This window comes from Rhynchophorus ferrugineus, unplaced genomic scaffold, assembly GCF_030347505.1.
Source record: "Rhynchophorus ferrugineus isolate W39M unplaced genomic scaffold, kcgeb_rfMv2 rfM3, whole genome shotgun sequence".
NCBI lineage: Eukaryota > Metazoa > Arthropoda > Insecta > Coleoptera > Curculionidae > Rhynchophorus > Rhynchophorus ferrugineus.
In genome coordinates this window covers 49,740,193-49,768,178 of record NW_027472582.1, presented here as the reverse complement: position 1 = coordinate 49,768,178, position 27,986 = coordinate 49,740,193, and the positions used below count along the sequence as shown (strand labels likewise).

The 27,986-nt window shown below is 31.6% G+C and overlaps 4 protein-coding genes across 12 annotated transcripts in view; 2 read left to right on the top strand and 2 right to left on the bottom strand.

Annotated features, from left to right (window-relative positions):
- Positions 1-9: 9 nt before the first annotated feature.
- LOC143193203 (V-type proton ATPase catalytic subunit A) lies at positions 10-5,111 on the top strand. Of its 2 annotated transcripts, none has more exons than XM_076399240.1 (13): positions 10-334; positions 818-907; positions 1,064-1,176; positions 1,369-1,596; positions 2,483-2,620; positions 2,706-2,857; positions 2,957-3,081; positions 3,137-3,283; positions 3,340-3,438; positions 3,504-3,706; positions 3,766-3,927; positions 3,992-4,154; positions 4,341-5,111. In XM_076399240.1, the coding sequence occupies exons 2-13, from the start codon at positions 832-834 to the stop codon at positions 4,577-4,579; spliced, it is 1,845 nt and encodes a 614-aa protein (XP_076255355.1). In that variant the 5' UTR covers positions 10-334; positions 818-831; the 3' UTR covers positions 4,580-5,111. The 2 variants fall into 2 exon arrangements, with proteins under 2 accessions (XP_076255355.1, XP_076255357.1); XM_076399242.1 differs by lacking the exon at positions 10-334 and adding an exon at positions 638-760.
- Positions 5,112-5,844: 733 nt separating this feature from the next.
- LOC143193209 (toll-interacting protein) lies at positions 5,845-14,647 on the top strand. 4 transcript variants are annotated; one of them, XM_076399255.1, is made up of 7 exons: positions 5,845-5,860; positions 13,231-13,289; positions 13,350-13,461; positions 13,518-13,704; positions 13,754-13,955; positions 14,021-14,185; positions 14,246-14,647. In XM_076399255.1, exons 2-7 carry the CDS (start codon positions 13,245-13,247, stop codon positions 14,354-14,356), a joined length of 822 nt encoding a protein of 273 aa, XP_076255370.1. In that variant the 5' UTR covers positions 5,845-5,860; positions 13,231-13,244; the 3' UTR covers positions 14,357-14,647. The 4 variants fall into 4 exon arrangements, with proteins under 4 accessions (XP_076255370.1, XP_076255368.1, XP_076255369.1 ...); XM_076399253.1 differs by lacking the exon at positions 5,845-5,860 and adding an exon at positions 12,910-13,027; XM_076399254.1 differs by lacking the exon at positions 5,845-5,860 and adding an exon at positions 13,022-13,056.
- LOC143193201 (mediator of RNA polymerase II transcription subunit 25) lies at positions 7,572-11,647 on the bottom strand. Of its 4 annotated transcripts, none has more exons than XM_076399236.1 (16): positions 11,197-11,647; positions 10,971-11,141; positions 10,699-10,918; positions 10,467-10,612; positions 10,170-10,405; positions 10,037-10,117; positions 9,811-9,978; positions 9,598-9,755; positions 9,361-9,527; positions 9,140-9,302; positions 8,874-9,059; positions 8,633-8,813; positions 8,396-8,584; positions 8,086-8,342; positions 7,913-8,029; positions 7,572-7,856 (listed from the first exon to the last, which is right to left on the bottom strand). In XM_076399236.1, the coding sequence occupies exons 1-16, from the start codon at positions 11,316-11,318 to the stop codon at positions 7,695-7,697; spliced, it is 2,724 nt and encodes a 907-aa protein (XP_076255351.1). In that variant the 5' UTR covers positions 11,319-11,647; the 3' UTR covers positions 7,572-7,694. The 4 variants fall into 4 exon arrangements, with proteins under 4 accessions (XP_076255351.1, XP_076255353.1, XP_076255352.1 ...); XM_076399238.1 differs by having other exon boundaries at positions 8,086-8,315; XM_076399237.1 differs by having other exon boundaries at positions 8,396-8,563.
- A 291-nt stretch (positions 14,648-14,938) lies between the features above and the next one.
- The window catches only part of trpl (transient receptor potential-like), a 57,147-nt gene continuing 44,099 nt past the window's right edge, over positions 14,939-27,986 (bottom strand). For both annotated transcript variants that reach the window (XM_076399233.1, XM_076399232.1), the window contains exons 12-19: positions 26,796-26,991; positions 26,562-26,729; positions 22,930-23,155; positions 22,745-22,874; positions 22,609-22,689; positions 20,902-21,092; positions 15,480-15,746; positions 14,939-15,424 (exon numbers count right to left, since the gene is read on the bottom strand). In XM_076399233.1, the coding sequence (XP_076255348.1) occupies positions 15,078-15,424; positions 15,480-15,746; positions 20,902-21,092; positions 22,609-22,689; positions 22,745-22,874; positions 22,930-23,155; positions 26,562-26,729; positions 26,796-26,991 (1,606 nt within the window). In that variant the 3' untranslated portion in view covers positions 14,939-15,077. The remainder of the gene's footprint in view (positions 15,425-15,479; positions 15,747-20,901; positions 21,093-22,608; positions 22,690-22,744; positions 22,875-22,929; positions 23,156-26,561; positions 26,730-26,795; positions 26,992-27,986) is intronic.

The window sequence follows — 27,986 nt, the reverse complement described above, 5'->3', positions numbered from 1 at the left end:
AGAAAAAATAGTTGTCAATATACTGTACATATTTATTATATTAATCATATCCAGGTTTTCATAAATAAATTATATACCCCAAAAATTATACATTCTTAGCATGAATTTATGTGGCATATTTTTGTGCGTTTTCACTATTCATAAAATAACCAGTTTTGTTGACTTTTTAATAGAATTCTAGATAGTTTAATGAACACAAGTTCAATTTGAACGTGTAATGTCACTTGTCAGATATAGTCAGCTGACTGTCTTATGATAAGTTTCAATTCTGATAAAAAACTTTCCTGAATTGTCCGTCTTGTGAGTTCGGTGGGTGAAGTGTCGAGTGTAAGATGTAAGTTCTATTACTTTTAAGCATTACAACACTTAAACTTTACATTACACTGACTCTAAGTTGTCACTACATTTAATATAATCAAAATTAATTGGCACTTTTTAATCAAATTTAAGTATTGATTTGTTCTAGTTTTAAAACGACCAAATTTCACCAAGTAGATATTGGATTTGATCATTGGCAATTATTGTTCCCTTTAGCGATTTATGTAGATAGTATTCGATTCTATTTATAATTTATATAATATAGCATTAAGATATATTAAAATAACTTTTCAAGATTCATGTTTTTTCTGTAGGCGTAGTCCACTATGTTGTAATCAGGTTCATTATTTCACGTGAGCGGCTAACGAATTTTCATTGATAATACATAGTAACTCCTGTCAAGTGACTAGTGCGCATACCTGAAATGATGGGCTGGACTACAGTTTAGTAGATTCACGTGACATATTGAAAATTGTTCATTTCTTCATTTAACTTTTAGAAAACAACACCGCAATGTCGAAATTAGCTAAAATTGGAGATGAAGAACGAGAGGGCCTTTTTGGATACGTCCATATGGTTTCTGGTCCAGGTATATACACATTTTTCTTTCATCTATTTTCAGCTTTAATATCAAATATTTACATTAGGTTACTTTACTGTATGGTACATTTTCATGTTAAAATCCAATTATTTTTATAGTAAATTTTGTTTTATTTTTGTCGTAATTTTTTGTACATAATTTTAGTCGTTACGGCTGAAAAAATGAGTGGATCTGCTATGTACGAGTTGGTAAGGGTAGGATACCATGAACTGGTAGGAGAAATCATTCGTTTGGAAGGTGATATGGCCACTATCCAGGTATTTATTTTAAATTTCAAATCAAATGTTCATAATTTTATATTATAAACTTGTCACATGATCATGTTGGGCTAGACATTTCTCATTAAATGTTAATTTAAATCTTCAGTACATATAAAAAAACACTGTTATTAAACATTTGTTTCAAAATTTGTAACTGCAAAAGTATTTTAGAAAAAATTATTATTTTAGGTATATGAAGAGACATCAGGTGTTACTGTTGGTGATCCTGTATTGAGAACAGGTAAACCCTTGTCAGTAGAATTGGGTCCAGGTATTATGGGTTCTATTTTTGATGGTATCCAACGTCCTCTGAAAGATATTAATGATTTGACTCAGTCCATTTACATTCCAAAAGGTGTAAATGTACCTGCTTTATCAAGAACTGCCCAGTGGGAATTTAACCCAGTTAACATTAAGGTAAGCATAAAATTCTAATTATTATGAAATTTCATATGTTTGATGTTATGTATAAAACCTGTTAGATATTAATTTAAGATTTAACATATCAGTTGCACTTATTTGATGTTTACATTTAGATAGGACAGATGTTTTTTATAATGTATATACAAGGTGTCTGAAAAAAAAGCTGTCTGTAGATTTAAGTCGAAAATAATATGATCCAGATATTAACTTCATTTATCTTCAAGAAAAGGATACAATGGAAGGGATTTCTGATGTTACATTTTGGGTACATTATATACCAATAGCAGCTGTCATGTGTCAGTGTAGCATGAAAATAAAACAGGATAATGGTAAATGTTGAATGACCTTGACTGGCATTTTAGGATTTCAATTTTTTCTCCAATTATATTTGGTAGCGGTGCAATTTTAGGCCTTTGTACAAATTTTGGTGTAATGCACAATGTAATGTAATCTTATATAGATTTAAAGCACTTATTAAGGCCAGTTGTAGCACACGAATTAAGGGTTGTTCGGACTGTTTAACTAGCCATGTTTTCAACTGATCTTAGTAGATCGGTTTTTCAGTTTTCCAGTGCTGTATCGGTCTCTTCAAATATTTTGACTCATTTTCGAAGGATAGGAATATTACGCGCTACGCTACCTGTTACGAAATTAGAGTTTTTGCAACTCTCGCGCTCACAATGGCGCGGTCCACCCCCGAGGAATGTTCCATACAGATCGATTTTCCAAAAGCCCAGCTACTAATTGGTATACCGCTCGCGCCTTTCCCGTTCGTTGTATTCTTGCCCTAAACTAAACAAATTATGCTTTGTTTTGAGACATCTTGTGTATTGCATCATCATATTGTCATTTTGTATTATTGCTATCTTATTGATTTTAGCTTGGTTCTCATTTAACTGGTGGCGATATTTATGGAATGGTTCATGAAAATACTTTGGTTAAGCAAAAACTTATTTTACCACCTAAAGCTAAAGGCACAGTTCGATTCATTGCAGAACCTGGCAACTACACAGTAAACGTAAGTCTTAAACCAGTTTTATTACAAATTTTTAACTACTTTAAATCGTAATTTGATTAAAAAAGGAATTTTCATTTGTATTTAGGATGTCGTACTTGAAACTGAATTCGATGGTGAACGTACAGAATATACTATGTTGCAAGTTTGGCCTGTGCGTCAACCTAGACCTGTCAGTGAAAAATTACCGGCCAATCATCCACTGCTCACAGGTCAGCGTGTCTTGGACTCTCTTTTCCCGTAAGTCTTCATATTAATATTACTTAGATTGTACTTGATAAATCTTTTTTTATAATATATTACAAAATTGTATATATATATATATATTTTTATATTTAGTTGTGTACAAGGTGGTACTACTGCAATTCCCGGGGCTTTTGGTTGTGGAAAAACTGTAATTTCACAGGCACTTTCCAAATATTCTAATTCTGACGTGATTATCTATGTAGGTTGTGGAGAAAGAGGTAATCTTGGAGCGAAATGATTAAAAATATTTTACTATCATTTAACTTTTTCTAGGTAATGAAATGTCTGAAGTACTTCGTGATTTCCCCGAGTTAACTGTTGAAATTGATGGTCACACTGAATCTATTATGAAACGTACGGCTTTGGTAGCCAATACCTCCAACATGCCTGTAGCTGCTCGTGAAGCCTCTATTTATACTGGTAAGTTGTCAAAATCTTTACTGATTATGGACGAAAACTAATTAATTTTCTCGCAGGTATTACGCTTTCTGAATATTTCCGTGATATGGGTTACAATGTATCAATGATGGCTGATTCTACTTCACGTTGGGCTGAAGCTCTGAGAGAAATTTCAGGTATAACGAGATACTATACTACATTTATTCCGGTTCCAGGATTTAATTCCCCTGTCCTTGTTTAGGTCGTTTGGCGGAAATGCCTGCCGATTCTGGTTACCCAGCTTACTTGGGTGCTCGTCTTGCGTCTTTCTATGAACGTGCCGGTCGCGTTAAATGTTTGGGTAATCCTGACCGAGAAGGTTCAGTCTCTATTGTCGGTGCGGTATCACCACCCGGTGGTGACTTTTCTGATCCTGTTACATCAGCTACATTAGGTATTGTACAGGTTAGTTGTTTTATTGTGGTATTTTCTGTATCTTATTTATTGCTAATGTTTTGATGTAGGTGTTCTGGGGTTTGGATAAGAAATTGGCTCAGCGTAAACATTTCCCTTCTGTCAATTGGTTGATTTCTTACTCTAAATACATGCGTGCTCTTGACGATTTCTATGACAAAAATTTCTCCGAATTTGTTCCACTTAGGACAAAAGCAAAGGAAATTCTTCAGGTACAGTATTAGCATTTTGACTGATATCAATTTTGATGTAACTAGTTTTTATTATTGTATATAGGAAGAAGAAGATTTATCTGAAATTGTGCAGCTGGTAGGAAAAGCTTCTTTGGCAGAAACCGACAAGATCACATTGGAAGTTGCCAAATTGTTAAAGGAAGATTTCTTGCAACAGAACTCATATTCTTCATATGATCGTTTTTGCCCCTTTTATAAAACTGTCGGTAAGTTAGTAATTGCCAATTGTTAATTTCTCTGTGTGAGATAAAATAGAATAAACATTTAATCAGCTTTCTTTTGCAATTCTACATTGATTTAATTTTTTTATGGATTGTATTTAAGTATGCTTTTTGTTGTATATACTAAGACTTTTGGAGTTTCTAAGGATTTATTATTTTCTTTCTCTTAAGGTATGCTTAAAAACATGATTGGATTGTACGATATGGCTAGACACGCGGTAGAAAGTACCGCACAATCTGAAAACAAAATTACTTGGGCAGTAATCAGGGATTCTATGAGCAATATCCTTTATCAACTCAGCAGTATGAAGTTTAAGGATCCAGTAAAAGATGGCGAAGCGAAAATCAAAGCTGACTTTGACCAATTGTATGAAGATATCCAACAAGCTTTTAGAAATCTGGAAGACTAAATTGGGAGGTCTAAGAATGTAATATTTTATTTTGTCTGGGCCTCGTCAGTACGCCTATCCTCACTGTGTAGTTTTTAAATTGTATCATAAATGTTGATTGTAATTGTTACATATAAGCCAATTCAAAGGAGCTACTCCTCATAAGATATTATTGTACAATATTTTGTTGTTAATAGTTAAGCGGTAAAGCAGTAGCGATCCATAGATTTTCGTATCATGTTTTGTAGGTAGCCAGGTGAGGGTAAAACTAAAAACATTTATCTTACAATTTTCTCCATTCCAATTATTGTTAAGAATTTTTCTTTGTTTTATTGTACAAACGGTGCTTTATTAAGTTTATTCCAGTATTATCCCGATGTTTTTTCAATCCATTTTATTAAAAGAACGGCTGTATATTGTACATCATTTTACCATGTTTTTAAAAATTGTAAAAATGTATAATGCAAAATAACAATAATTTTATTTTAGATTGTTAAGTGTAGTGCAATTTATTGTTCTATTTTGAACTGAATAAAAGCATTATTGTTCGAAAGTATATTTTTATTGTATATTTCCTCAGCTTTCATTGTTGATAACATTCATAATGTTAATGAGTTAAAATTGGAAGTGATTACGTTAGTAATATTTATTACATTGATGGTATATACCATGAAGGTATTTCTTATCATCTTCTTGAAATGAATTGCTGTAGTTGTTAGTGTGAACTTGGTTGTTTGACATATATAAAGAACAGTTCTGGGTCTGTTTGCGACACCTTCCATTTAATTTTTGCTTATTCTCCAATTTATTTATAACTTCTCTGACTTTTCCTCTCTGGGTAAGATGCTTTCGTAAATATTCAAAACAGTCGTCGTTTATTGACGATTGTCTAAATAATTCTTGATCATCAGTTGACGATGACGAGACAACAGGCGAAACGCTATTGCTAAACGACTCTGGAAATCTTAAAGGAACTTTATGGCCTCTATAATTGAACGTTTCCTTATCTGTGTAATCTTTAATGTCATTATTTTTATCATTTCTACCTTGACCAGTTGTTTTAGGTAGATTAGGGTATTCAATTTCTCTATAAATGATACGTTTATCTAATATAATTTTTGAAGTTTGGATAGTTTTATTAATTTTTTTTTTACTTTTTGAGAGTTGATTTGGTGGAAAATATTTAATTGTAAACATTTTTTCAGAGTGATGTATAGTGTTAATGTTAGGGAGACATTTTATATTCACCACAGGCTTTTGTGATCTACAACACAGAGACCCCTTCCCTCGACAAGAACAATGGTAAGTACTGTTTTTTTCAGAGTCTTCATAAGTTCCCTCAGATCCGGAACTTGAAGTAAAATTTGTTCCTGAAGAAAGTATTGTGGTTGGAGATTTTGTTAAGTTACCATTAATTAAAATATTAGCGGTACTTGTTTGTTGGGTTTTATTTAAAGGCAAAGTATAGTCACCAGAACCTATAGACCTTTTAGGTGGTAATGTATTTATATTTTCGTTATTTGCAATCGTTAATGTTTTTTCGATACGAACGGGGGATTCATCGCTTAATATATATTTGTCATTCACCAAGTTATTTTTGTGATTATTAACAACATATTGAAATAGTTCCGTTTTATGTGTTTCTTGTAAAATGTCTTTTCCTTCGTCTTTGTGAAAACTATGTTCTTTTGATATGTTGATAAAACTTATCACATCCATATTTTTACTTTCTCCATTTTCTTTGATAAAATCATCATTTAAAGAACTTTTTTTATGATAGTTGTTCATTGGTTTGGTTACTGAATTCAAACTGGCCTTATTCAAAGGTATATTATTTTTTATTGTATTATTTTCGTTAAAATTCTCCTTTAATGGATCGGTAATATCAATGTTATTATCTTTAATTAATTCATTTCCTTTATTATCTTGATGAATTTTTTTTTGATTTAACGTGTTTAATGTATTATCGGTATCACTTAAAGATTTCATATGATTTTTACTTGGATCACTCAATATTGTATCAATATTAAGAGATTTACTTTTGTTCAATTTGTCACTGTATTTTTCTTTTACGTCGCTATTTAAGCTCTGTTGCTTTAAGTCACTTATAATTGTACTAGTATTGTTTTCTTTAATGTAGTTTTCATCGTTATCACTAGGTTTTTCACTTCTTTCACTAGAACGAGCTTCATTCGATTCAGAATGATTTTTTCTTATAACATTTTCATTTGACTTATTACTGTTTTCTTTAGATTGATTTTGAGTATTATTTTTCTTTTGTAATAATTCCGGACAAGGTCCACCAAATAATGCTTGACATGTATCTTCACTTAAACCGCTTTCAGAAGATTTGGCACTAAGATCCTCCAATAATGCTAATGCTTCAATTACTTCGTAGTTTTGACTCATGTTACATAAAAAAATATTTTGACAACTAAAATCTATGACTAAAATGTAGTGTTTTTTTGCCTCTCATTTATATATGTTACGTCATACGAGTGCCACATCGTTATCTACTTGATAAATTTAGCATGTTCACTTGTAGTTTAAAAGGCAATAAATGTTAGCGTAATCTCGTAACGTTCTTGTTAGAAATTAGGATTGGAGGGGCAGTATCGATCGATGGTGATTTAACAACGAATGAAGGAGTAATATGTTCAAAAAAGACAGTTTGTGGTTTAATCGCTAATTAGTTTGAAGTTCTAGTGACTACTGAAATTTATTAAAATTTAATTATAATTCAAAAGTATTATTATATTAAGACTATTCCTAAGAATAAGATTCTGTAACATAGTTTAATGATAATAATCTTTTAATTTACTTTAAAACTATTTCACTCTATGGAAAGAAGTGGCGACTTGTTGAACGGCAATAGAAAAGCGCCGTTTCTTCGAATGCGCAGTCCATAGTTATATATAATTAGCGGTGTTTCATCATATTATAATCGGGCATTTGATCGTTGTAATATATAAAGACATAATGGTTGAGTTGTTTAAAAAAAAGAGATAAGAAATGTTATTCTACATAAAATTACGCAATTTTTTTGTTATTTATAATATAAAACATTTTCATAATCATTTTGGTTATTAAAAGCTAAAGCAAAATGTACAGGTAAAACTTATTTTTGCATACATTTTTAAAACTTATTTAGTTCATTAAAATCAAAAGTGGGCACATCATCAAATTGATTGGGTTGTCCTCCTTGAACATTACCCATTTGGTTTTGGTTCATTTGTGCTCGGCCATTATTACCACCCATTTGTTGCATGTTAATGAGTTGTGGCCTATACTGCGGTTGCTTAAAAATATCACAGATATAAATCTTTAAAAATGAGCAGTTTTAAGTAAGCTTACCTGTTGCAGTAAATGGCGAAGACCAGGATTACTGCTCATCACTGGCCTCATTATTCTTTGTTGCTGAGGGTTGTTTGGTTGGGGAACTTGTTGATTAGCTTGTCCACTCATTCTTTGCTGTAATAAACACATTTACCTACAGATAAAGTAATTATTATATGCAATATTGTTACCTCCATTATTTTAAATTGCATTTCAGTACGTTGAGCAGCTTGTAATGCATCCTGCAATTGTGAAGTTTTCATGTGACTAATTCGTTCTAATTGACTCTTATACTGTTGTTCCTGTTGTTGGGCAGCCTCTAGTGTCTGTTTTAATTTATTGATTTTTTCCAAATTTTGTTGTCTCTCTGCTTGAAGCTGATTTTCGAAAGGTCCTCCCTGCACTTGTTGGCCCATCATACCTGCTTGCATGTTCCCTTGATTAGAACCTTCAATATATTATGATACAGAATAATTTTCATTATAACATTTTCGTACTTACTAGCTTGCCCGACATTTTGACCCATAATGCCTCCAATGTTAGGTCCACCAGGTTGCCCAATATTGCCACCTGGTTGCCCAATACCACCACCTCCTTGTCCAATTGCTGTACCAGGTTGGCTTATACCAGGCTGTCCTAGAGTTTGACCCATGCTACCGCCAGGTTGGCCTAAAGAAGACCCAGGTTGTCCTGACAACAACATAACACCATACTTTTATATTTAAATATAATATTTACCTGTTACTGAAACATTTTGATTTATTTGTCCACCTCCCATAGATAAAGTGTTTGTTTGAGATATCATTAGACCTTGTTGGGCATTCTGGGAGGTCACAGGGTTTGCGCCACCCATTTGTTGAGCATTGCTCATGGGCAATTGTCCAGCAGCTTGTGGATTCATTGGCTGTCCATTACCACCCTATAATTTGTTTTTTGTTTGAATTGTATTTTTTTTGTCTAATTTTCTTATAAGCAATACCTGACGCATTTGTGTGTGTGTTTTTTGTTGTGTTATTACTTTTCTCAGGCGATCAACAAAAGCTGCTTGATCATTAGGTATAAACCCGAGATATGCTCGTTTATCAGCAGTATACAGAAGTATAAGTACTTTTATATCACATGCTGGTGAGTGTGTTGGAGTACTGGTGAAGTGAACACATCCTGCCTTAAACCAATAAACATATTTTACTAATTATTAGATCATTAATTAACAAATTAAATTTATGTTAATTATATGATACTTACAAATCCTGAATTCATAACTCTTGTTAATGATTCCAGTGCTTCACACTGTGTGGGATGAAACAGTACAGATTTTGAATTCTTTAGATATGAACCACCAATATTTCCTATCAGCTGTTTTGGCATGAGTTGCATTAAAAGTTTCTGTGGCCACCCATCAGCTTTCCTGAACAACAAATAATATATTTATTACTTATGATTATGCCCAAGAGTATAATTATTACATTTCTGGTTCACCATCTTTTGAATTTGCTGACACTTGACATGGTACTTGACGAGTAACTTTTTGTTGATCGGTGGGGTTTTTGGGCTTTTCTATCCATTCAAGAACACCTTGCCATATAGTATGGCGCTCCCTACCGCTCATTTGTTGGGTTGGTTGTTGGCTATTCTGTTAAATAATTACATGGGAGTTAAAAAGTTAATTACTTGAATCTTTAAGATGCTGAACAGATTTTTACCTGTGCTTGTGAAGTAACAACTGGATTAGGTTGTGAAACTTGCGGCATCGAAGTTTGCATAGAGGTTTGTATATTTGGATTTTGTGCCATAGATGTTTGCACATTTGGTTGCTGGCCCATATTTATTTTGTTGATAGGCGAGTTCGTATTGACATTTACTATAAATAAACACAATTCATATATGAAAAAATACATTTGTGGTAGAAATAATACTTTGGGCAAACTGATTCACATTAACATTGCTTCCAGATATTGATGGTGGTTGATTTAGTTGAGCTATGAGGGCACTTCCTCCAGTAGTAGTGTTCACTTGTTGGTTGGGAGCCATGTATGCTCGAGGTTGTTGGGTAGGTGGAGCCATAGACCAACTGGGTCTATTACCTGAATAAGTTAAATTACTTTTAATTTAAATCTACATCCATATATTATAAACAAATACCTGTAGCAGCAAGATAACCAGGTGGAGCTGGCATACCTTGCATACCAATTGGTCCCATTTGATTTGATTGCATGATGCGACCTAATAAACATCATAAAATAGTGATTTAATATCTTAGAATGCTTTTTTTTACCTTGAGGATTGGGTGAACGGTAAACAGGGCTTTGACCCATATTACTTTGACCTACAGTTGGAGAGTTATTTCCAATCATGTTTGGATTTTGAGGTGTGCCAATTTGGGAATTATGTATTGGACTATCATTTCCTGTTAGTGGGCTTGGCATTGAAGTAATCGGAAGAGAGGTGGATGTCAACTGTGGTTGATTGGTTACAGCACCAGGGGATGGACTTACAGGCCTCTCCTTCAGGCTACATAATATTACAAGTTATTTAAATCTGTAATAATAGTTTAAAGTAATTATTGATTTACCTATAACCTTTCAATAATACTAAGTGTCTGGGATCCTTAGCATAGTTTTTAGTTTGTGATGAAATTAAATCCCCACCTCCTTTTTCAAAAAGCTTATATAAAGGAGGAATCTTCCTTGGAGATATTATAGATAAACTAATATTTTTCTAAAAAATAATAAATTAAATACTTGATATATCACTAATTAAGGTAGAACATTTTTATAAAAGTTATGGAAAATTTGTTATGTTACCTCTTGTAATATAACAGCTAACTGTTCAGCATTTTTTCCTGCATACTGTTGACATTCAAATACAGGTAATAAATATGGTGGAGAATTGCAGATTAATATGCAATGTTTTTGTGTAATAATATTTGGATCACGCTTTTGTTGTAATTCCTCAAAACAACAAATAGCAGTTGCCAAACCTTCTGCAATGTTAGCATGTGATTCTCCTTTTCCACCAATTAACCTGGAAATATATTATTTAGATTTATTATAATGTTGAAATTTGATATACCCACTCCAATCTTTCTATAGCAGATAATACTTTACTTGGGCTTGTAAAAGGACCAAAAGTATCACTACTTAAATATGGCAAACAATCAGCTGCTTGATATGTAACAATACCATAAAAAGAATTTGAATTTTCAGAAATGTAATTACTTTCATCTATAGACCCTTGATTAAAAAACCTGAAATAGAAAACAGTAATAATAATAATAACATACAAATTAACTAATTACTTACTCTATTGTGGGTATGATATAATGGGACTTTATATCGTTTATGTATGCCCCATTAGCAGCAGTTGCTTCAATTAAAAAAACAACATCAGCTTGAAGACCATGATCAGGTGAACATACAACCATTTTTGTAATTATTACAGATATTCCAAAATTCTATTTTAGTATTTTGAAAAAATGAAACCAGACAACAACCGAGAGTGAGGTAAACTAAACTATATAGTATGTGTATTCAACAAGAAGAATATTAGAAGTAAACATTACGAAACAATGAGAACTATATAATTTTTCTATATATTTTGAAAATAAGCAATCACAGAGTAAGTCGTAAAATATTGACGATACCCATAGAAAATACCCTTTATATGTTGTGGTGTAAGCTATGCATTACAAAATTTATTCTTTTTTGAATATTTTTTAGATATGCGTCAAATTCTTCTTTTTATATTTCCATTATCCTATATTTATTTCTCATTAGGAATGTTGTATAAATAATATAGGCGAGGGTAGGGATGCAGAAAAATTTTCGATATAACGTTATAACGATTTTTCTAAAAAATTATCCGAATTTTTGGCAGATTTTTTAAAAAAATATCGATATATTGATATATCAGGCATATCGATATATCGATATTTTTTTAGCCAAAATTATGAAATATTTTCGATATTTTTTCAGAATAAATTAAATATTTTTAATAAACCTTTAAAATTGTTACTTAATTGTGAAGGTTTATCAAAAATATCACTACTTTTTAGAGATTTAGAAATAATATATATTTTTGAGACTATTTTACAATTTTTATTTTTTCTTAAAGGTATCGATATATTTTTTTTCTCCGATATATCTATATTTCCTTATATTTTTTAAAAATATCGAAAATGATATATCGAAATTTTTTTAAATATCTATATAGCCAAATATATATTAAATAAAATTAATTCCCGATTTTAAAGCATTATTAAAAATATATTTGATTTATTCTGAAAAAATGACGAAAAATATCGGTTAAAAAATATGGATATATCGATATATTAGGCAAAAAAATGTTGTCAAAGAAATCGATATTTTTCTTCAGAAAATATCGATATCTGCAAATTTTTTCTGCATTACTGATTAGGGGTGTTGGCCGCCAAATATCGATATATTTCCTGGTTGCCGAAACTCCTAATATGGTCCTTAACATCGCTAAAAAATATCGATATATCGATATTTTTTGATATGCCCTCAAAAAGAAACTAAATATAATTTTTAATAAATCTTTAAAGTTGGTACTTAATTTTAAGTGTTTAGGGTATTTTGGTAATTAATTGCAAATTTTAATGAAAAATATGACTACTTTCTGAAATATTAAGAAAGTATCGACAGCTTTTAGGGCCAATAAATCAATATTTGTATTTTTTCTTAGAAATATTGATATATTTTTTGTAAAATATCGGTATTTTCGAAATAATATCGAAAACTATCTATCGATATTTTTTTATATATCGATATATTGGTGGCTTGGTAGCTTACACCCTTATAACGCAGAATAAAATAATCCCTATTTTTTTGTAACGACCAGGAAAAATATCGATAATCTTTATAAAGTCAAAAGTACATTTAAAAAGGAGATATTTTAAGTAACCAATTAAAACCAAGCTCCAATTTTTTTATTTTATAGGTTTTTCTAAACATGCCAAAGGTTTTTTAAAAAGTTGTTGAAAGAATATCAAAAATATTAGTTAACAAAAATGTCGATAGATTGGATAACATTAACAGTGATATTAAAATAATATCGATAGCTGAAATTTTTTCTCTCATCTCTATTTCTGGAATTTGCTATTTATTAACTAAGGTAAATTTAATAAATATCTATGAAATATAGTAAGTATTATTTTATTAAAGTATTGTAGTTGTTGATTGTTGGTAATTTTAAGAATTTTATAAAGAAGTAGAATTATTATTTATTATGACTTATGACGTTATCCAGATGTTTAGAATCATAGGAAGAACGTATAACGTTAATGTTTAAGTGGTTTTCTTTAAAATTGTTTATAGTGTAGGACAAAGAAATGGCATCTGCAGTATCTGATAAAATTCGAGAGCGTCGTAATAGGGTTAGTAAAAATGTTTATTTTTGATGTCAGTTGTTGTTTCTGATCTCAAACTTTAAATAGGTTTTACTAGGGCCGTTGCCGGATGATTTTTTACGTTTTAATATATCACCTCAAGAACAACAAGAAGCTGCAGATCGTCAAACTGCTATTGCTCTTCAGCAGCAGTATAGCGGTAAATTCTTGAATCTTAATAATGAAAATATGTTTAGTTAAAATTCCATTAAACAGGGGTTGCTCAGGTACAGAATGCAGTAGGGCGTCTCAGTATTACTATTGCCCAAGCAAAATTAGCTAAGAACTATGGGATGACAAGGATGGATCCTTATTGTAGGATTAGAGTTGGACATGTTACATATGAAACATCAACTGATCCCAATGGTGGGAAGAATCCTAGATGGAATAAAGTGATCCACTGGTAACAAAATATATGTTACATTTCAAACATATCTTTAACTTATTTATAGTTTGGTGCCCCAAGGAATCCACACAATGACCATAGAAATTTTTGATGAAAGAAATTTTACAACAGATGAATTAATAGCATGGACTCAGATTACAATACCTCCAAAAGTTTTTGCTGGTGAAACTCATGAGGACTGGTATACATTAAGTGGTAAACAAGGGGATGGTTTAGAGGGCATGATTAATTTGGTGTTAAGTTATAATGTAAGTCATTCAACTTTTTTTATTGCATCAATGGTTCATTTATAATGTGTAGTTGTTTATTTTAGCCCACTGCTCCTTATGCCTATCTACCACAGCATCCAGTTATGATTGTACCAAGAGCAGATGGCGGTGGTGTTAAGCCATTAAATGTATACAGGGCTCCTCCTGAATGTGGTGCTGGAGAAACTTTGGAAGCGATACCTGTTCTTAATGAAAATGATTTAAAACAGGTATTAATCTAAATCATTCTTTCAGAAATAATTGTTATTATTTTCTTAATATTATTATAGATCCAAGAAATGTTTCCAAACATCGAAAAAGAAGTTATTAAAACTGTTTATGAAGCAAATAGGGGCAACAAAGATGGTACAATAAATTCGTTATTACAAATGGCTGATTAATAACTAATTTTCACTCTATAGTATTAATCAGCTTAATAACTTGTCTCAATGTATTTAACTATATGACATTTAACATAAAATCTGTAATGCTATTACTGCAAAATAGTTTTAATTTTAATATAGTATTATTATTTTATGTTTATTCCTTTAACAGTTGTTAAATATATATATATATACATATATTTTAATTCTAGTCTCCCGATTTGTTGTGCCAAAGTATATGGCCGCTATAACTGTGTTAAATATTGTAATTTCATATTGTATATATTAATATATTCTCCTGAATAATTATTAATTTGTATTTGCCCTTTTCGTATATTAGGTTGCGTAATGGAATACTAATAAATTAGTAATAAATATTGTAAAGGAATAAAAAAAATTTAAGGTAATTTTATTCAGTGTAATATATAATAACAATTGTATTTAATACAAGTTTCATTTATATATTTATTCTAGGTGTCTTAAAACTAATATAAAATAATTGAAATGCATAAAGTAATAGCTAGATTTTGGGTTGCCTGTATATCGTTTAAATGTCACAAAATTTCAATTCCTAAATTTGATTATTCTATTGTACTTTTTGTTTGTTTATGTCTTTATTTAATATTGTTGCTATATGTGCGTTTCTATTGGAAAACGATTTACAAGCACAGTTATCTAAAAATATATTTTTTTGGTATATTTTTAGTTCCCATTAATTCAAATTTCATGTTTGATTCATTTAGAGCCATCCTAGTTGCTCGTGACTTTTCTTAAGGTCTGCTTGGTCTGTTTCAGAGTAAGCTAGTGGAGATAGAGATTGTGATGTTGGAGATGATATGTAATATTGTGAAGTGTGTGGGCATGTAATATTTTTATTAAGTTGTTCTTTATTAAATTCTTTAATTTCACGCTCTTGATCAACACTTTTTTTTTCATTATCAAGGTAGCTCGAGAGCTTATTATCAGAGATATTATTAGGTATACTTTTTATTGATATCAAATCATCTTTAGTAATTTCTGTTAGTTGGTTCTGAATTTCAAGGTCTGCATGATTAGGTTGTATTTCCCTATCCAGTCTACCATCACCTAAAATATAATTAATCTGTCATGCTTTAAGAACGTTAACACTTTATTGCATTACTTATATTTATAGCAATTTGATCTTGTTCTGTCGTTTGACTGATTTTTCTCCACAGTTCCTGATGCACTTCCTGGGAAACGATATAATTCTGGCTATATTTCTTTTCTAACGGTATTACATTCGACTCTTTTTGTATTTCAGTTACTGAAGATGATGGACTCAGAAATGGCGATTTAGGAGATATAACGTAGATTGAAGGTGTCAGAGCTTGATATTTCGGCTTGCGATTTGATCCAGGAGTCCAAGTAGGTTTTCCGTTAAAGCTCTCTGTAAATATTATTGTAAATTGATAATAATGTATCATTTGAATATAAATACAGATAAAATATATATTTAACTTTATAGGCCATTTTAGAGGAATGTTTCGGGATGTCCAATATCTAGAAGTTTACTCTGAACTTAGTACTTGTTTTGATGGTATGCTAAGAGTCGCGAAAGCATTTGATTAGTTCATTTGGTTTTGTATGATGCGTTTGTTGTTTATTTGTCTCTGGCCCAATTTCTAGCCCCTCCCTTACGGCTCCTCCCTTACGTAGGGAGGAGTGCGTTTACTTTTTTAAACGGTTTAATGCTTTAATTATTAGCCATTAGTTCATTACTATTTATGAACATTCAGTTTATTGATTACCTCGGTAGTATAATATAAATTGATAATATTGATACATTATTAGAGCTCATGGATTCAGGAATCTTATCAACCCCTCAATAAACATATTTATTATCATTTAAAGCGCTCATCATAAGTTCATTTTTTAATCTCATTCTCCTTTAGGAAATTGTGAAGAGGACGAGGGCGCTTAGATAATTTACTTACTAAGAGGGTGGTATAATCAGGAGTTGATAAATTGCAAACTGACTCTATATATTCAGTTCCAAATGTTCCTGTATGAACAAACAAAATTTTATGTTGTATCGTAGTATATAGGCCAGGTTATTTGGTAAAACTTTGGAAAATTTGTTTGCATTCACTTATGAAAAATTCGGTTGTCGGTCTAAAAGATGAAATTAATTTTATAGTCAAGGCAATATCAATATTTCCATATTATTATTGAATTTTATTTAATAACTTTTTTTTAGAAATTAAAAAATATTTAATTTTAATTTTTTTAGTCAATGAGTCTATATATTGGACGTAGCGAAACTTTTCTCCAGAGATCTTTCCTCTATAGCAAGATTAGAGAGAAATCTTATGATTATCAATGAAAATATTAGCAAAAGAATTTTCAACAAAAGTTAAAAGTAAGCTATATATAAAAAATGAAACATGATGTGATATTTTAAATATACATAATTATATACAAAAAATAAATAATCATCGATCTTGAGCCAATGTGTTAGGTGCTTGCATGTATTCTGGCCACTTTATATACTTTACATCATTTTACATTGAGTTTTAGCAGCTCATAATGCATTGCTGATTCCATCATATGTACAAGACTGTATGTCTATGAATATTCCATCTTAGTGAGAGAGATTGTTTTTGTTTTTTGAGGATTCACTTTTCTGCAAAAGACTGGGACTTCAGCAACTGTTGATAATCGATAATTATTCAAGCTACAAGCCTACAAACTACCTTGCATAACATCATTTTATTACAACCTTTGGATAGGAGTATTTACAGTTCTCTAAAAACAAGTACGTAATTGAAACTGATAAATGAATGGCGTAACATCCTGGTAGATCTATAAATCAATACCAACTGATTATATCCATTCGACAACCAATATCAATATATATATATATATATATATTTAACACAATTGGAAGATAAACCAAATTGACGTTCGAATCATATTTTTTAATGGAATAATAGATAAAGATATCTATGTCAGGAAATCACAGGGTTTAATTACTGAAACAATATATCAACAATTAAATCAAGCATTGTTTGGTCTAAGCTGTATGTGAGAAACTCACCAAAATGTTGACACATAAGATTCAATGAAGTGACGAACAAGTTACGATTTGAGAGATTGTATTATGACTATTGCTTCTTAACAAAAAGGTAGTAATTATTTGGTCGATGCATTAGTAAAAGGACACGAAGACCAAACAACAGACTTAATGGAAAGTATGAAGTATAACAGAAGTATAATGCTTTCTGTTAGTGGAAATAGAAAAGACAGAAGAAAGAAGAGAGTCTTTAACGTTTCATAATTTAATGACTGCTCGAGAAAACATGGAAGATAGCAATACCGATTGAAATTAATTTGAACATCAGCATAAGTGGAGAAATAATTTAAAATGTACTGTATGGAAGATTAAAATGCAATCTTATATACTTTTCGTTAGTTACGAGATCATATATAAACATTTAATAAACCAATGGAAAACTGGAAAAAGGATAGAATACCCAAAAGGTACCAAAAAGACCATGGACTAATGTAAGGCCATAGTGGACTTCAAGGAGTAAGAGATGCCGACTGGGGTGGTGACCAACTAGAAAACGTTTTAATAGATTCATATGATTTCATAAATACAACCCAGTGGCATGGAATAAATTCATTCGAAGGCAAATACATATATGTTGATTTGGCAACCCCAGAACAAACTAAATAATTGGTAATAAAAGTGTGTGAGTGAACAAGTTTTTAAGAATATTCAAAGAGAGAATTATGCCTAAAGAAAAAGTCAATTGTTCATTAGGTTTGTTAAATTTGGATAATTGTGTAGACTTATTCAATTAAATTTTCATTATGTAGAAATAGAAGAGTTCTAAGTTCGGATAAATCTATATGTAGAATGTAATACTTTTGTTCTAGCAATTCAAATGTAATTTTGTTATAATCTTTGTTTATAATGTTAATTAGGTTAGTTGTTAGATGCATTACAATTGAGATGGTCAATTCGTGGTATGTAGGAAAGAAGAGGAATAACTAGTAGAAGGCGATATGAATAAAGTTTCTCTCTTGTTCCAAAGCCATAAGTGGTGTTATTAATTCCGTCCCGTTTCGAATCATAATTGATTCGTAACACTTTCCTTTCTAGAAATAATTACTAATCGGATTCTGAGAGCTAAACACTATTAGTACAAGGTACCCGAGGGAGGAGCAATGAGTAAGAGCAATGATGTGATATATTCGTCTAACTTACCACAAGTCTTTAAGAATATTTAGATACCTGGTCAAGGAAGCGCATAGTTGATAGTGATAGTGTGAAGATTCGCTATTAACCAGTTTATTATATCCGTTAATTCTTTGTAATTTAAGTTTATTTCAAATAAAGTAGTTTTTAACTTTTCTAATTTTTCTCTTATAATTGGGAGGAAAAAGGCGTGTGGTAAATAAAAAACATATGTGGTTGGTCCGCTAAGGATGGTCCCAATCAAAAACAGTGATTAGAAGTGGGAAACCACGGCAATATTCACATAGACAAGAATATGATTGGAAATATATTGGTCATATTGGATATATTGGTCAAGGAATACATGTTACTGCGTTCGGGGTACATCCATGCCCAGCAATGGGGACCAGGGGGCTGGTGAAAAGTGGACTGACTACGGGGTAATAACCAATTTAGTGAAATTTCTGTCGTAATAGAAAAGGCTTCACATTGAAGCAGGAATGTTTAATTTATGAACACATAAAGAACACATTTAGATAACAGTTAAAGCGACTTATTATTAGGTATAAAACGAATACCTTTCTAGGACAGGATAAAACGCATGTAGCGCGGAAATAACTTTCAGGTTTTCGCTTTTATTAAGCAGCTGGAGATGTTGATATTACGTTGATACGTTAAGAACCAGACGAAGCATGTGAATTTAATTTAAGATATTCTATTGTGACAATAACCAGACAAACGTAACCTTGGATGACGTTTGCCTTGGGTATTTAGGTATATATACATAGGTATTTTTTTCTGTACCTATCTGTTTCAGCGAATGTCCGTTCTTCTTGTATACTTCTACGAAGAACAGGAGGGAGAATTTTCAAGGATAAAATACGATGTATCGACCAAATCGAATGCACAGTCTCCGTTCTAACGGTGTATATACAATTAGCAATGGTATTGACAAAATTTGGTACAAATATTTCTCTATATTGGCTCTAAGTTACAAAAAATTCTCAAAACCTATTATAGTCTGATAAAATTCAAAGTTTGCTTAACCATAGGTGGCGAGAGGCTACTTATTCTATGGTAGTTTGTTAGTCTTGCAAAAACTTGAGAAGAGCTGGACCAATTTTGCTAATTTTGATTTTGCAGTATTTGTGGAAGTTTATAGGAAAAGTCTATATGATGAGAAAATATGGATTAATCGTTAGAGAAATAGTAAAAATAACAAAATTGTTTTTCCATATCAACTGTCATCAATAGTTTCACTGTACAAAGCATCGACATTGTTGTTGATTGTCGAATATTTAAGGGTGCATTCGGAAATTTATTTTGTTACCAAAAATTCTGAATACTGGAGATGCACTGAAGATGAAGTGGATATGCTTAGAATACAATGAGTATGCAAACAAACAAAACAGCAGCGAGCACGACACAATGAAATTGAGCGATTCCACAGAAGTCTTATATAGCTCAATTTCAATATCTTCTGGGATTCAGGAACGAGCAGCATTCCACTACAATCTGGAAATTGATTTATTGACCGTTTGTCAATGTTGTAAGGAATTGAAATAAAGCAATGAATACACTGGTTATATTTGCCGGTGAAATAGTGAAATTGCAACAATTGGTCATACCACCAGATCCATTACGCTCCTTAGGTTCTGGGATGCGAAATTATTCTAACCACCTTTTGGCGAACATTCAAAATTATAAAAGTTGTTTTCAAAAGACGCTGTTTGGTGCAACGGAAATTGTACCTTCTTTACAGGAACTATACCATACATTTTTTGGTAACACATTTGTATTACAAATTCGTTAAAAAAATCTTGTAAAAAACAATTGCGTATAGAAGGACAAATTGATCACCTACTAGGAGCGCTGTGATCAGCTGTGTATGTGATCATTACCAGGTTCAGATCACCAATTCTTACAAATTTATTCTATGGGCAATCCACATGCGGAAATTGATAAATAAGTGTTTGGTCACAATCTAACAGTGAGGTGAACTATTTTCCATCATTAGAACAACGATAGAGACAACGATTTAGTCAAATTGTTCAGAATGAAACCGGATCGGATGCCATCTGACAGCCATATCGTCATCAGGCCTGACAAAACACCTACTGGTGAGCACGTGAGCAGAATTAATTCACTAACAATGTGGCTATTGTTATTGTTGTAGAAAAAATGCCGGATCATCTGGTTTATAATGAACATGAGTGTGTGTGGTAATCTATGTAATATTATATATCAGGGATAGATCATAAATATGCGATTGTCATTAATCAGTATATATATTAATAAATTGATTATTATATTTCTACATTTTTAGTCTAATAATTCAATTGGTTCTTTTAAGTGTTACCATAAGGCGAAGCATCTCCTTTGACAAGTTCGATAATGTCAGCACCAGAGAAGTCAGGTAGGATCATGGGCGTTGGAGCACGAGAGAATTTGGGGCTCTGGGATGCCAATTTTCTTGCTTCCTCCATTGCCTTTTGCAAGTTTTGTTGTTTCCTTATTGAATCCCTACTGTGACCTTTACCAATTTGGGATCTGAATGGAAAATAGTCATTTAATTTAGATTATAATAAAGAAGTATATGGTATTTTTACTTATTGTAATGTTAGTTGTTGGAATTAATTCGTAACGTTTTGTAAACTACAGCGTATGTAATACAGCCTACCGTTATTTCTTCCATTCTCAAAAAGGCTGTTAGTGTAATTTTCTTTATTAACTACACCTTACATTAACTATGATTACCATCTGAATTTACAAATCAATTTATTATTACTATTCTGTTGTAGTTACATTAATCCAGAAGGAAGGCAAGTATGAGATTAATACATCAGTATGTGTTACTCAAATTAAAATAAAACTAAACTACTCAAGCCAGAGTTAAGAATAACACTAATACATGATAAAAGTCCGCGTGGTTTGGTTCGCTTCAATATTCTGGTTTCCTGCGTGTTGTCAAGTAGGTTTATTACTTTCACGTTGCTGTGATTTAGAAATCCATTTTATTTTGAGGTCATCGTACAGTTCTTTGTTGGTTACGTAGTGGTAACTATTGGTAATTAATGGTAGAGCTTTGTTTTAGAAGTGTTGGATTACTAGTTGGTTTGATGTTTTAGTGCAACCTCATATTTGCACCCCACAGGTTCAATTTGGCTGTATGATTGACTGATAAACCAATTGATTTTAGGGCAAGTAGAAAGTCTTTTCCGACCAGTCAGTATAGTTGTTTTTTTGATTTGATTTTAATATCATTTTGAGTCTGACCTGACCAGCTTTTTGTCCAACATGAAGTTTCCAATTTAACCCACCATCGAAATGGATGCCGCGGTATTTATCTGTTTGTTCTTGAGGAATGGGGCACTCGTCAAATGATATAATTAGGTTTTTATCATTTTGCCGCAATTTCAAATGAACAGGGACTGATTTGGAACTATTAAGATATATTTTCCAATCTCTAGTCCATTTTTAGATCTTGTTGATTGCCACATATACTTTTGCCGTCGACAATTGTTCCAAGGATTGGTTCTTTTGTTGTTGGGATATCAACAGTGTAAAGCAGATACATGTGTAATATAAGTGTTAATAACGATAATTTATGTATATTTATATTTATATTTCAATTTTTTTTGCTAGTGTACTTCTAGCAAAAAATTAACTTTAATAAAAAGTGAGTTACTCATAACATATGGCCTAAAATGTCCCAGGCCTAACATATAGATGGCGTTAGTTTTATTGCAAATACCGCTTTTTTAGTTAGTACTAACTTTCAAAAGAGAGCTGTTAAATTTTCATAATATTGTACTGATAAATTTGTGTGTTATTTTGGCCATGATTATCGTCTGTGTAAACTAAATGGAAACTTATTTTATGTAGAGAAATACTACCAAATTTAATAGTCAGATTAAGTGTTTAACTGTTGTTTATATTAATAATTTGCATTTTCACAAATACTATCAAGATATGCACTAATATAATAGTAGCAGATTCAGAATTTTGGAGTGAACTTTTTAATTAAATAAACTAGTAATAATAATAATTTTACGTGCAAACTTACGCTATATAGGCACCTTTGACTACCTGATGCCATTTCTGTAAATTATTACTTCGAACAGCCATTCGAGCAATTCTTCGAAACCTAAACAAATGAAATATCGTAGAAACTTCTTACAAATTTAGGAAAAATATGTTACTTAGCCAACGAAGTTTCTCCCTCTGGAGGCTCTTCAAAAAAGTCTTCCGGTTCTTCTAATGATACTGGCTCGACTTTAAAATCTTTCATCAATCGCCTTTCCCACACTTTCATCTTTTTACCCAGTACAGCTGAAAATTTATAATATTTGATTTCTAACTAAAAGTAAATTGATTGTGAATTTACCTTTTTCTTTTAGTTCTGCCGATGATACATCCATACCGTTTTTGTTCAGTACTTCCAATAATTCGTATCTGAATGATGATATATCGCTCTTTATTTCATTTACGTCGTCCTCAGTAACTTCGCTTTCATCATATTTTTTATGCATCGCCGTTACATACCTCCATACTAATGCTCTCATTACAGCAGTATATTTGTAATCTCTCTCCTTTTCTTCTCTATTTCTTCTCTAAAATTATATATAGATACAATTAATATTGACTACTAGATTTGTTTTCTTGATTTCTAGAATTATTTAAGATATCATTTAAAATATGATCTGTAAATTTTTTTTTTGGGTAAAATAGTAGTAAAACATTTAGATCAGTGGTTTTTAACTTTTATTATTCCTTCCAAATAATAGGTTTTCTCAAGGCCCTCAAATCATGTTTTTGTTTCACTCTTCGTTCGACTCAAATCTTGTACCGTTTATTCAGGTTTGGAAGTAGGTAATAGACACAGTGGGCTAAATCTGGATAATGTGCTATTATATTTATGAATGTGGTTGTCAAAGTGGCATTGCTTGGATGGAATAATCTCTTTTTTCTTCGCAACTGGGGTCATTTTCCTTTAAATTAATATTAAATATGTCCAAAACTCTGCATAATATTTACCGGTAATTTTCAAGATAATCAATATGAATGAGACCGGGTTGGTCCCAGGAAAATGAGGCCATACACAAGCTGACATAGACAATTTGCTCTTTTATGGCTCAATTTGTTCACGTTAACTCGGAGAAACCCACTGTTTTAATTGTTTCTTGGTCTCCGGTGTTTTGTGACGTATTTATGTTTTGAAATGACCGAAAAATTCGTTCATATTGTGGTTGAAAATCGCAAAGCACTCCTTTAAGGTGGTGTATTGCCCTCTTTGGGTGAATAGTTCATTCATATTAAAATATTCATATATTTGATTTGCCTGCTCAGATGCTTACAACCTCAGTTACCTTACGTACTTTTATTGCTCGATTCTCATTCATTGGATATTAACGAGATTAACGAATTCTAGCTTAACGACATCTTTTGGGCAATCTGAACGTTCGGCGTCGTTTATGCTGGAACGTCTACAACGGGACTAAATAAACTACTTTTTAACCACTAAAATAGATGGTGCAGTTCCCTTAGTAGAAGATATAATTTAGTAAGTCCTTCCTTGGCTTTGGTGTCTTTTACGCAAGAAATAATGCTGCTTGCTGGAAATCTCACAGTAATATATTAAAAGATGTCAGTTGAGGACAGCAGTGATGCATTTAATGTTACTCCGCGGGACATTTAGAAATTACTCGCTTACTAAACTGCCCACGCATTTATTAATAATTTATCATAATATTTTTTAAAATATATTGTAAAGTCTCCATTTTATCAACGAGAGTTTATCTGGACTGGATTTACTGTTTAACAGAAGATATCCGGTCTTATCCAGCCTGGTCACTGGTGTGACTGGGATGGTCATTTATTTTCGGATTTTCCACTGTCGTCTATAAAAACATTTGCAATTACAATCACAAGCATAAAATAAATCGCAACAGTAGGAGGACCGTCCTGTCGCCTTACCCACTGCGCCACCAAGCCGGCACATTATGTTATTTTGTTTTGATAAAAGATTGTGTCATCAGGTTGGTTATATAGCTTATATAGGTTACATAATGAAGTTTTATATAGTGCTGCCAACTAATTCGTATATTCACAGCTTAAAGTTGAGGTGTCACACTGTTTATTTATAATGTAAGAAATTGAATATGTAACATAAAAATGAATTTATTTAACGATTATTAAGTCAAACGAAACCAACGAAGAGGCAACCAATGAAGAGATAATAGCAATCGTGGAAACTTTGTGGACTCATTACCAGTTATTACATTAGTGGATTATATTAATTCTTGACAATTCGTAAAATCTACTGACTAATAAGAGTAGAATCATATTGTCAGAAGATGTCAGTCAGATAGGTTACAGGTATGGGTGAAACGATTATTTCTTGGGTCTCACTTTCTACAGGCAAATACCATACATACCCCACTCGTATTTAAATATCTGCTTTTTTTGTAGCAAACTTAGCTACACTATCATTGTACCCACTGTGTTACGAAGACTAAATATTTTTTAAATAACATTTTAATAAACTATTTGCAATCAATCATGTTTGACAATAATACTGGATACTCTTTAGGTGCATTTTTAGGGCATATTATCTGCTAGTTCGCCTTGATAATGCTATTGAAACATTTGCTAATATTTTTTAAATGATCTCAATTCATACGAGTAGATTTTGAATTTCGCTATTTATGGAACATTATTTTAGTAAAATAGCTGTTTTGTCTAGTTTGGTAGTAAATAATTGTCTTCATTATATTTTGTAGCAGATTGTTTATTATTATGGTTTTATTTTACCAATAATTATAGGTGTGTATTAATTGATTGGCTTTGAAAAGGTGACATCGGCCTTAACCCATAGCCGTAAAAAGCCATAAAGTTTGAATTAATAGGTCGTTTTATTTTTAGTTACACTATTAGATCGCCGATTAACTGATTAAGCTCTACGACCCTCGTTAGGTAGTGTGAGCAATATTTTTGGCTTTATTTTGGGTTTCAAAATCAAATCTGTAATTCAATCAATCAATTCAAATCTGTACTTATGCTTAAGGGATTTTAAATATTCTAATAAAACAAAAACAGAAGTTGACTATTTAACAAACAAATTTTATTCGCGGATTATCATTAGTATATAGTAATAAACTAATGATAGATGTATTATTTTGTCCGATAATCATTTGTTTCTGGGCGAAAAATTGAATCAAGTGATTTCACAACCCTCAAGCCATTGAATTGAGAGAGTTTAGATCAGAAAGGGTTTAGAGTGAAGATTGGAAAAATGGTTCGGGCTATATAGAAGATAAATTAAAAATTTACAGCCAATCATTTTCAATGTTTACAGCGAAATGAACAAGGGTCTGCTCATATCTCCATTTTTTAGAGCAATAACTTTTCACTGAATATTCATTTACTCACCGTCAACTTAATATCTAAATTTTTTTATAAACTATAGACTAATGACTATAAAGTATGGCTTCATTGAATAACTATTACTAGATATATGTGACTTTAAGTCATCTATTTGGAATAACTTTTCGGCCAGATTTATATGTAAACATATAATTATTTAAAAAAATACAGTAGCATAAAATAAAAAATGCGAATACAAAACGCTTGCTAATTATAAATGTTATTAGAGATCTTTTTCAATCCCGAATTAGGATAGGTCATCTGTTGTAACATTATAAATTTTAAATACCTAAAGCAGATATTCCTTTGATTTTTGCAACACCATATGTGTGGAAGCAAAAACGACCTATTTTAAATCTAATCAAAATGAATTAAAATGTTTGGTAAGAAATTAAATTTGAGTGAAGTAGAGTGAACTGTATTTACTAGAAAAAAAATGTAGTATTAATTAAAACATGAACATTATTACTATAGAGACTAAGTAAGAACCGAAGGGTTTTCTAAGATATATACTTAGTTCTTAGTTATTGTAAAAATAAATTATAGGTAAAATATTTTTCTTGGTATTATAAGATTGAGACAATTTTTACTCACTTTTGTAGACATTTTTCGAATTTTATCTTTTTTCCTTAAACCGAATAACTTCAGAATATGTTTTGGCTTTGGGAAGATGTTAAATGGTGGCGGTAGTGTACCAGATTCCTCAAAGTAACTCATCCATAGTTTGGTCCTCGCAAATTTCCATTCCACATCAGAATGTTCCTGCATATATAAAATAGATGTTATCACTTTATTATTATAAAACTTCTTCGACCAATAACAACTCACTTCAATCATGGCAAAAGAGTTTGACATCATGGCTATAAGTAGATTCAACAAAACAATCACGTTTATAACTGAATAAGAACCAAACATTAATAGCCCCCAGAAGCGAGTATATGTCTTTATTCCGGTTAGTTCGAAGCTTTCCAAATCCACCATACCGAAACTGGCCCAGAACAATGATTGTGATGACTCAAACACACTAAAAAAGAGCATTTAAATTCTTTTTCTCGATATTATGGTTTGTACCTCTAACTATGACGGTAAGGTGAAAAGTTCTCAGCTTATACGGACATTCCAATGAACAATTTATGTGTCCTGGGTTGTTGTATGTGTCATTAATTCGTATGAGAAATTTCAACGTGTTCTTTCAAAAGGCTTGTTTATACGAGTTATTGCCGTTGGCGCCTTTAATGTTTTTCTTTAAATTAGATAACCAACGTTTATAAAAGTTAAAAGTTAGGTTATTAGATTATCCAGTTAGCTGAATTTAACGAATTTGGGATACGAAAGTTCTGCGGGGAATTTGGTAAATGTAGATTAATATCAATTGATTTTTGGAGCAATTTTTCGACCGATTTAATAGGGATCAGACTGATTTTATGTGGCGATTTGTAACAACGAATTGAAGATATGGATTCACTACTGGACGCCAAAATCATACAGCAATTGGAGCTGTGGGTGGAAACAGGCGGTTCCGTGCAGTAAAGTGGATCTGTCGGAAAGGTCATCATATTTTGGTTATCATCGTCGTTTTCATATTTTGGCACCCTGTTAATTGATTAACTTGAGAAAAATATACCAGTTACAGACGAATATTATTCCAACATTCTTTACAAAATTGCTAAAACAATGAACTTATGCATGCATAAAGATGTGTAGCCGATGAGAAAATTGCTAGGTTTGGGTTACGATTTGCTCGGTCGTTCTCTTATCCTTCTTATTTGGTACTTTCAGACGGCTGTTCCCAAATGCAAAAAAATTGGTTTCTGGAAATGATTCTCACCCAATGAAGAAGTTGGACTACAACTTTCAGGAAGGGATACTGATGCTGAAGAAAAGCTGGGTGAAGTATGTTGAAGTCAATGTCAATACTTCTTATCTGAAAATCTTGGTGGTCTTTTATTGATAGGTCGAGAACTTTTCAGTCTACCTCTGCAGTTATGAGCTAAAAATGTTGTATAGATTGTCTTCAAT